The sequence below is a fragment of the Cebus imitator genome, unplaced genomic scaffold, assembly GCF_001604975.1.
Source record: "Cebus imitator isolate Cc_AM_T3 unplaced genomic scaffold, Cebus_imitator-1.0 Scaffold75, whole genome shotgun sequence".
Taxonomy (NCBI): Eukaryota; Metazoa; Chordata; class Mammalia; order Primates; family Cebidae; genus Cebus; species Cebus imitator.
In genome coordinates, this window is record NW_016107390.1 from 1,151,249 (window position 1) to 1,161,312 (window position 10,064).

The 10,064-nt window shown below is 45.9% G+C and overlaps 1 protein-coding gene and 1 pseudogene across 3 annotated transcripts in view; one reads left to right on the forward strand and one right to left on the reverse strand.

Moving 5' to 3' along the window:
• Window positions 1-8,124, reverse strand: part of SCCPDH (saccharopine dehydrogenase (putative)) — a 32,996-nt gene extending 24,872 nt beyond the window's left edge. The window contains exons 1-2 of one of the 2 annotated variants that reach the window (XM_017532079.2): window positions 7,760-8,124; window positions 5,489-5,601 (exon numbers count right to left, since the gene is read on the reverse strand). In XM_017532079.2, the coding sequence (XP_017387568.1) occupies window positions 5,489-5,601; window positions 7,760-7,949 (303 nt within the window). In that variant the 5' untranslated portion in view covers window positions 7,950-8,124. The remainder of the gene's footprint in view (window positions 1-5,488; window positions 5,602-7,759) is intronic. The other variant, XM_017532078.2, reaches the window with a different exon arrangement.
• LOC108306924 lies at window positions 2,017-3,004 on the forward strand (annotated as a pseudogene). Its single transcript, XR_001826334.2, has one exon. The product of XR_001826334.2 is annotated as a 60S ribosomal protein L5-like (transcript).
• Window positions 8,125-10,064: the final 1,940 nt, after the last annotated feature.

Here is a 10,064-nt window from a genome sequence, read left to right on the forward strand (position 1 = left end):
ACACTGTCTTCCACAATGGTTGAACTAATTTACACTCCCACCAACAGTGTAAAAGTGTTCCTATTTCTCCACATCCTCTCCAGCATCTGTTGTCTCCAGATTTTTTAATCATCACCATTCTAACTGGCGTGAGATGGTATCTCAATGTAGTTTTGATTTGCATTTCTCTAATGACCAGTGATGATGAGCATTTTTTCATATGTAACAAATTGTTATTCTAAAATCTGATGTCACCTTTCCTCATGGCCCACTCCTACAAAATATCCGCTCTTAAAACCCTTCAGGATACAGTACGAAGTCCAAACTTCTTAGCATGTCACAAAAAGTCCTTAGCATCATATCTTACCACAGCCCCTTAATTCTCATGTCCCAGCAGTTCTGAATTCCATGTAACACCCCAAGCATGCGGCTTCACACCCAGCATGCTTGCTTCCACTACCTGGAACATCTTCCCTCCATTCTGCCTGGCCATCTGCCAGCTCCTCCAGGCTCTGCCTTACAGCCTCAGGCTCACTTCTCTTGTCTGGCTAGTGAGCCCATCAGCTAGGCAGTTCATCTACAAGTACCGGCAAGCTGCAGTGAAGTATTAATGTGCTTATTAAAATAATAGTAGTTCCTTATGGAAAGAAAACACATTTTCCTATTTGCCACAGTCTGCACATCCTCACTTTTACTGCATTTTGTCACATCTGGCCCACTTCTTTGAGTAATCTGGAGTTGAGACTTCTCACTAACTTATTCCCATTTTACGAAGTTGTTAGATTTTTCTCCATTAGTACCCTGGGCTGGTCTGAGATAGGTGAACACAGAGTAGCAATCCTTCATCTCAAGGAAGACACCTCTCCCCTATGAGGTCAGTTAGTTTAGAGGTTAAAACTACAATCCTGCTCCCAATGCTCCACTTTCTTTTTTTTTTTTCTGGTAGACTTTCACTCTTGTTGCCCAGGCTGGAGTGCAGGGGCGCAATCTCAGTTCACTGCAACCTCTGCTTCCTGGGTTCAAGAGATTCTCCTGCCTCAGCCTCCCAAGTAGCTGGGATTATAGGCACCTGCCATCACGCCCGGCTAATTTTTTCTATTTTTAGTAGAGATGGGGTTTCTCCATGTTGGCCAGGCTGGTCTCAAACTCCTGACCTCAAGTGATCCATCCACCTCAGCCTTGCAAAGTGCTGGGATTACAGGTGTGAGTCACCATGCCTGGCCCTCAGTGCTCCATCTTCTAACCCAGTGGTCTCCCAAGTAGGTGTACTTCCCCCAAGGGAAGCACAGAATGATCCACTGGGTGTGGAGGTAAATATTAGAACTTTCATTGATGTTAATTTTTATAAAAAACACAAAGAAAAAGATAAAATTAACAGTTAACATATGGACTAACTATAAGACATTCCCTGGGCCATGTTAAGTGGTCACGTGTTGAAGACAGGGCACAACCGGTATCCTGAGGGCTGTGGGAGAGTTTCATAACACAGAGGGGCCACTACCCTCTTCAGTCAGTCATCTTCATTATACCAAAGACTAATGCCTCCATAAGGTTATTGAGTTTCTAAAGCTTGAACACTGAGGCCTCAGGCATTTAAAGCCGGGAGGATAAAAAGATGCTATGGAGGAGGCTAGGACTTCCAGGGTGAAGCTGGTGGACAGGAGGAAAACTGCAAGAGGATGACAATGTAGAAGCCAAGTGAACAAGGAAGAAAGTGGTCAACTGGATGAAATGCTGAAAGCTTTCGGATGAGAACTGGATTTCACAGGAAGGCACTTTGGCAGAGTGCTTTCACTGGAGTAGAAAGGAAAACACAAGTTTAATAAGAGTGGTTTAAGACAGAGTAGCAGGTGAGGAAGTAGAGATAGTGGGTCATGAGAATCCTTTCAAGGAGGTTGTTAAAAAGGGGTACAAAAATGCAGCAGTTGGAAGGGATGTAGAATCAAGCAACTTTTAAAGATGAAGATATGACATATTTAAATGCTGATAGAAATAATCTACCTTTACCACCCCCAAGCACTGCTGGGCCTGCAGGTCTCTGTCAAGCCATGGATCTGAGTCTCTGTTGCACAGGATGGGGTTTGTTAAAGTTGTTAAGAATAAGACCTACTTTAAGAGATACCAAGTGAAATTTAGAAGACAAGGAGAGGGTAAAGCTGATCACTATGCTCGAAAACACCTGACGATACAGGATAAAAATAAATACACCCAAATACAGGATGATAGTTCATGTAACAGAGATATCATTTGTCAGATTGCTGATGCCCGTATAAAGGGGATATGAGAGTCTGTGCAGCACATGCACATGAACTGCCAAAATGCGGTGTGAAGGTTGGCCTGACAAAGTCTGCTACAGCGTACTGTACTGGCCTGCTGCTGGCCTGCAGGCTTCTCAACAGGTTTGGCCTGGACAAGATCTATGAAGGCCAAGTGGAGGTGACTGGTGAAGAATACCACGTGGAAAGCGCTGATGGTCAGCCAGGTGCCTTTACCTGCTATCTGGATGCAGGCCTTGCCAGGACTACCACTGGCAATAAAATTTTTGGCACCCTGAATGGAGCTGTGGATGGAGGCTTGTCTATCCCTCACAGTGCCAAACGATTCCCTGGTTATGATTCTGAAAGCAAGGAATTTAATGCAGAAGTACACCGGAAGCACATCATGGACCGGAATGTTGCAGATTACAGGCGCTACTTAATGAAGAAGATGAAGATGCTTACAAGAAACAGTTCTCTCAATACATAAAGAACAGCGTAACTCCAGACATGATGGAGAAGATGTATAAGAAAGCTCATGCTGCTTTACGAGAGAATCCAGTTTATGAAAAGAAGCCCAAGAAAGAAGTTAAAAAGAAGAGGTGGAACCGTCCCAAAATGTCCCTTGCTCAGAAGAAAGATCGGGTAGCTCAAAAGAAGGCGAGCTTCTTCAGAGCTCAGGAGCGGGCTGCTGAGAGCTAAACCGAACAATTTTCTATGAGGATTTTCCAGGTAAAGGCAATAAACTTATAGACGGCACACACAAAAAAGAAATAATCCAGTAAAGAGGGGAAAATTGATAACAAGATAATGTGTAACTATAAACATAAAGTCTTTGAACACTGTGCCCAACAGGAACAGGAGCAGTTTTGCCTTGTGACAAGACATATGGCACACTACAGGTACGGTGCAGATTGGCAGACAGGTAGATCTGGTGGTAGGAAAATGAAGAAAGAAATTCTGTTATTAACCAGCTTCTACTTTCATAGTTAAAAAAAAGAAAAAAAGTCACCAGATAAGAACAAGGAAAGAGAGATGGGATATTAAAAGAGCAAGGAGAGCAAGGAGAACAAGGTTGTGAAGCTGCTCCAGAAAGCAGGAGAGACAATTCCTGAGGGAAACAGAGCACACGAGGTTTGGAAACACATATTTGAAGTGTGGCCAGTTAGCATGGGGTGACACTTTTCTCCAGCCACAATGAGTTACTCAGATTCAGGTGACGAGTAGGCAGAGAATAACCAGGGCTGAGACTTTTCCAGAGTACTGAGGAGAAAAAGGCAAGGGAGACACTTAAGGCTGCACACTACAGAGTGGAGCAGTGGACCTGACGGATGGAATCTACGCCAGTTAAGAATGAGAGAAATCCAATAAACAACATTTTTTTGTAACAGCAATTCAAAAACCTTTTGCTCTCCCTAAAAATTAATAGTTTAGATGTTTAATTTTTAAATATCTTGTCAACTGTGATGGCTTCTTCAGATCACTAAATGTCCCCAACATTCACCTTGTTACACAGGCCAAAAGTCTGATGGCCTGTGACTTGATGACTTTTTCTCAAGAACATTCAAAACCTGTTCTCTTTTGAAAACACACTCCGACCTCAACTCCTTCCCAGCACCTGTACCAACCCAACTCCTTCCCAGCACCTCAACCAACCCAACTCCCTCCCAGCACCTCGGCCAACCCAACTCCCTCCCAGCACCTCGGCCAACCCAACTCCCTCCCAGCACCTCGACCAACCCAACTCCTTCCCAGCACCTCTACCAACCTAACTCCTTCTCAGCACCTCTACCACTGCTACCGTGGGGCTGCTTATGCTTGGACCATTCCATTGCATGTCCCTTATTATCTGTTTTTTCCACTCAGAAGCCAAAGAACTTCACATCTAAATCAGATGAAGCCCTTACTTTCAACCATTCAATGCCTCTTGGTCACACCCGGAAAAAATAAAATCCAAATCCTGACCATGGCCTATAAGCTCCTACATGGCCCAGCTCCTGGGTCTCTCTCCCATTCACCTTCCCCCTTTCTGTCCTGTCCAGTCACAGGCCTCTGACATTCTTCAGTCTTGCCAAACACACTCAAATCTCAGGAACTTTGTACCTGCTCTCCCTGGAACAGTGTCTCCTCAAAAGATTCATCCGATTTGCTCTCACTTCATTCAGAGCTCTGCTCTAATGTCAATTCCTCACAGAAACCTTCCCTGACCATCCACCTTAAAACACTGACATGCCAATACCTTTTCTCCTTTCTCTGTTTCACTTTTCTTCAAAGCACTTATTACCTCCTATTACAATCCTATTTTTCTGTCTTCCGCACAGGAATGTAATCTCCATGAGGGACTTTCTGCTTCTGTCACCACTGTGTCCCAGGTGCCTACAATTGTGCATTTTACATAAAGTTTCAATATTTATTTATTCAATAATGAGTCCTTTAGTCTTTTTGTGCATTTAAAAATATATTTATGTCCATCAGTCTGGAAGGACATTGGGGCTGAGGTTGGCACTCGTATCAAGAACAGTAACTACCGTGGCTTCCGACGTTTTGCCAAAAGCTCAGAGGCGTGGCCTTCTGGCCAGGCGTCTGCGATTTCATATGGTTGGAGCATTCCTGGTATCCCTGGGGGTTGCAGCTCTCTGTAAGTTTGGTGTGGCTGAACCAAGAAAGAAGGCATATGCAGATTTCTACAGAAATTACGGTCCCGAGAAAGATTTTGAGAGATGAAGAAGGCTGGTATCTTGGAATAGAAAGTGATCTTGGAATACAAAGAATTTCTTCAGGTTGAATTACCTAGAAGTTTGTCACTGACTTGGGTTCATGAACTATGACATCTGAATATGAGGGCTAAGAAATAGTTTCTCTTGACAAACAATTAACAAATAATATATATATATATATTTATACATTAATACAAGAATATAATTTATAAATAATATACTGGGGATACATACCCAAACATTTTTACTGAAGGGGCATACAGTAAAAAGCAAAGAAAATGCTGACAATCACAGATGTAACCAATCAACAAACCAGCACACATTCCCTAAGGACAGTGTCATAGAGTGCCTGTCACACTCCCTCTCAGAGGAGGCTTTGGTCATGTCCATTTGCTCCTCACAAGAAGAAAAAACTCCCCAGATGTGGTTAAGGCCTTCAACCAACAATTCTGTCCTCTGCCCTTATGCTCCTCTGGAATATTTTGCTAGAAATGAATGGATTGTTTGTTCTGATACGAAGAGGAGCTGATTACTTACTGGTCCTACGCAGTTGAGGACAACTGTTGCCTGTTTAGCCATTTCTTCAAGTGAGGCTGGATTAGCGATATCACATATGATGATTCCAACTTCAGATGACAGTGTTGGTCTTCCTAAAATAAGAAACAAATTAAGTAAAGCAAATTTCGGTAGAGGATTAAATCTTCCATGTCTTTTTACAGCAATCAGTGACAGAAAATTACTAAATACACTAATAAACTGAAAGCTAGCTCTCTGTCTTGAATAAAACTTTTAATCAGGTAATAAAAAAGGAAAAGTCTATGAGGAAAACTGAATTGCCACTAAGGGTTACTAAAAAACTGACCTTTTAAAAAAATCTAATAAAATAATTGTGTAAATAACAACCATGTGTAACATGACAATTTCACAATCAAGTTTAAATGCTGAGCAGATGACTACCCAGACTTCCTCTCCAGCAAGGAATTTATATCATAAAAATAGTTTCTTGGCCAGGAGCAGTGGCTTGCCTGTAATCCCAGCATTTTGGGAGGTCAAGGCGGAAGGATCTCTTGAGCTCAGGAGTTCAAGACCAGCTTGGGCAACATAACAAAACTTTGTCTCTACTAAAAAAAAATAATAAATAATAATAATAATTAATAATAATAATCTGTTCATGGTGGCATACACTTGTAGTCCCAGCTACTCAGGAGGCTGAGGTGGCAGGATCGCTGAGACACAGAGAGGTCAATGCCACTGCACTCTAGCCTGGGTGGCAGAATGAGACCTTTAAAAAAATTTTAAAGTTTCTCATCAACTACTTAACAATTACTGTGATCCGCTGTAGGTGATGGAGAGGTACTGACTGTTAACATCAAATCCATTAGAACTCTGAGGTGAAAATTACATGCTATATAAACACACACACAGGCTCGTATAATATAATAGTTGGAATTAACTGGCTCAACTAAGTGATACAGGTTTCAATAGCTCAAGGTATATCCCCCACAATAAAACCTGGTTTGGGCATTATATATGGTAAGTGACTAAGCTGTACCCATCCGATCTTGCTGAGCTGGAAAAAGAAATGGAAGCATGTATTTTAATAGTGAAATTACTTCTCCTGGAAAAATAAAGTCCAAAAAGCTCTTTGGTCAAAATTATGTGTTGGTAGTGTCAGCACCAAAAGCTGCAGAAGAATCTAGCCTACGTGGTGTCTTTGTATCTACCCAGAACAGAAGCACCCTGAGCAGGGCATGGTATGAAAGCAGGTTAAACAGAGAGAATGTATTAGTTCCAGAATGCTAGCAGGTGTTTGTACAAGTGAAATCTAGGGTGGGGAGTTAACAGCCAAATCTAAAGGCTACAGAGTCCTAAGTTAGCTGTCTCCCCAGCCGTAAAGGCAACAGGGTCTGTGTCGTCTATCTCCTCTCTGTCCCACCTGCAACCCCAGACTCAGGACAGGACCTAGCATGGACCAGGTCACTCAACAAATATATGCTACCTGAATGCTTAGAGAATAAGCAGGCGTCTCAACCAGAAAGACAAGCTTTTTATTTTATGAAGAGGAAGACTGCCTGGAGTATTCCTACACACAAAACAATAAACTAAAGCAGGAGAGCCACAAAAGCCACTGTCAGTGCATACAACTCTTAAGCTTGCTGTCCCATCCTCAAAACACAAGGCAAAGGGAGACTCCGATCTCCAAGAAACCAAAATCCTCCTCTCCTCTGCGACCAAATATCGCGAACCAGCTCCCCACCCCCAGACTCAACAGGTGCCCCTGCTGTGGGGCAGGATGGAGCAGAGAGGGACGATTTCGCCAGAGGAACTCCCCAGACTGAGGCAGAAATTCAAAAGCGGGAAAGAAAAGGAAAAAAAAAAATATATATATATATATATATTTAAAATTATATATCTGTACACACACACGTGTGTGTGTGTGTAGCTGTGGCCGCCGCAGGCGCCCCGTCTTCTGGCCCTGCTGGAGGCGGAGGCGGAGGCGGCAGCCAGTTGTTCCGGCTGCACGAAGCGGGTGCGCAGAGAGCGAGAAAACCGCGGCGGACCCAGGGTGGCCCACGCCGAGAACGCTTCGGCTTTTCATGTTTTCTTTTTCACCCCCCCCACACACGTCGTTTGTTTTTTGTTAAGGACGTGGAACAAGGCCGCGGCAGTGTTGGAAACACCCCGCCCTCGCCTCGTCCTGTCCTCGAGCAGGGCTCGGGGCACACGCAGGGCGCCCCCTGCGGGGGACACGCTGGTCCGGGCGCGGCGGGGTCCCGGCCGCAGCCCCGTCCCACGCCGCCCCGTTACCCAGCTTCAGGGCCGCCCTCTCCAGCACTCGCTGCAGCTTCTCCCAGGAGCGGCCCGCCACGGCCCAGGGCAGGCGGGAGCTCCGCTCCGGGTCCACCTGCTCCCGGGCCACCTCCTCGGTCACGAACTGGCCGGTGAAGCCAGAGGCGCCGAACACCACCAGGTGGAAAGGCCTCTCCGCGGTCGCCATGACGAGTCCACAGCGAGTCCAGGCCCGGGGCGGGCTGAGCCCACGGCGCCTGCGCCTCAGGCAGCGACCACAGTACCGGGCGCAGCAACTGCCGCCGTCAGGGCCGCCGCTGTCGCCGCAGCCTGCGCGCCGCGTTCCCTTCACCGCGCGCACGTCGCCACGCCAGGGCCACGCCCACGGCACGCCCACGATACGCCAGGGCCACGCCCACGATACGCCAGGGCCACGCCCACGACACGCCCCCTCGCGCCGGAGCCGCTGTCTCCCCAGCCTGGGCCGGGAGGCGCCTCGGGCGGCGGCTCTGGCTGCACCTCCGCTTCCAAGCCTGGCAGACGCGGACCGCGGGCCCTGGCTCCGTCCCGCCGCGGGCCCCGCACTGCTCTGGCCGCCCCAGGCGCCCCATCTTCTAGCCCCGCTGGAAGCTGGTGGCGGCAGCCGGTTGTTCTGGTGGCACGAGGGTGTTGTGCAAAGAGAGCGAGAAAACCTGCGGATGACGCGAGGGGTGGCCCAGGCCGAGAACATCGCCAGGGGATGTCCGCGAGGCCCGGGGGACGGGGACGGTGAACGCGGGCTCACGAGAGGGAACACTCGTGAGGGGTGCAGAGGAATGCCTTGTACTGTCCTTTAGTATTTTTTGCAGATCTAAAACTATTCTAAAATTAACATTTTATTTTAAAAACGTTAAGTGTCATTGTGTCAGTTACATGCAAATGTCGCGTCATTTAATGCTGTGCAGCAAGCATTTCCAGAGCCTGTGATGGGCCGGCTCTGACACAGATCCTGGGATTGCAATGGCTGGAAAGCAAGGGCCTTGCCTCCCTCTCTGGGATCAGTTGTTTAATTGCGGTACGCGTATGTAGCACATGGGCAGAACTGACTGTGGAGCAGAAGAAACGAGGAAAGACACTTGTCCTGGTGGTGTACCCCGCTGGCAGTGAACAGCCTATGCCAGGGACCCCTGGGAGTGGGGCAGTTGGTACAGAAAGTGAAGAAGAAAGCCTTCAGATAGGAATTTGGCCTTGACATAAGTTAATACGGCTTAGATATAGAAGAACTGAGAGAGGAACAGGTATTTATTCTATATACATTTTATTTTAATAAACACCAAGAAGACATTTGATAAAGCAACATCCATTCCTGATTTATTTATTATTTTTTGAGACGGAGTCTCACTCTGTCACTCAGGCTGCAGTGCAGTGGCGGGATCTCAGCTCACTGCCTCTCTTGGGTTCATGCCATCCTCCTGCCTCACCCTCCCAAGTAGCTGGGATCACAGGTGTGCACCCCCCACTCCTGGCTAATTTTTGTATTTTTAGTAGAGACGGCGTTTCATCATGTTGGCCAGGCTGGTCTCAAACTCCTGACCTCAGGTGATCCACCCACCTCGGCCTCCCAAAGTGCTGGGATTACAGTTAGGAGCCACTGCACCCGGCCCATTCCTGATTTTTTAAAATAGATGGATGCTTTTTAAAATTATAAATTATATTAGTCTTGCAAAAACGGTGCGGCCAATAACAAATATGCACCCTCAACACAGCTTAAGAAAAATATTCCAGATAGTGAGGCTTCCAGGTATTCATCCCTGAACCCATTTCCTCTCCTGTCCCCACCGCGGCCACTTGCCTGAGTTAGTATTTATCATTCCTGTCCCTACCTTTCTGTTTTATATGTGTGTGTGTGTGTGTGTGTGTGTGTGTGTGTGTATTTACAAATATTATAGTGCTGTTTTGCATATTTTGAGTATTTTGTAAATGTTAATCCTGCAACTTTCTTATTTGGTCATGTTGTTGTAAACTTATTCCCAGATGATTCAGAATAAAAAAATAATGTCTGTGATACGTGTGTGGAGACAGAGAGAGAGAAATGTGCCAAATTCTACGATGCTTTTGTACAATTTTGTATAATGCATTCGTACAATATAATATAAAGAATGCTACAATAAAATTCTTGTACAGTTCTCCTAAAGCACATATGCAAAAGTATATCTAATGTATGTCAGGAATGAAAATGGTTGGTGCTAGAATATTCACATTTGAGTTATCTCATTGCTCTTTGAAGCGAATGTACTAATTTTCACTCCCAGCAGGATACAGGAGTCCTCTTGCCTTACATCGT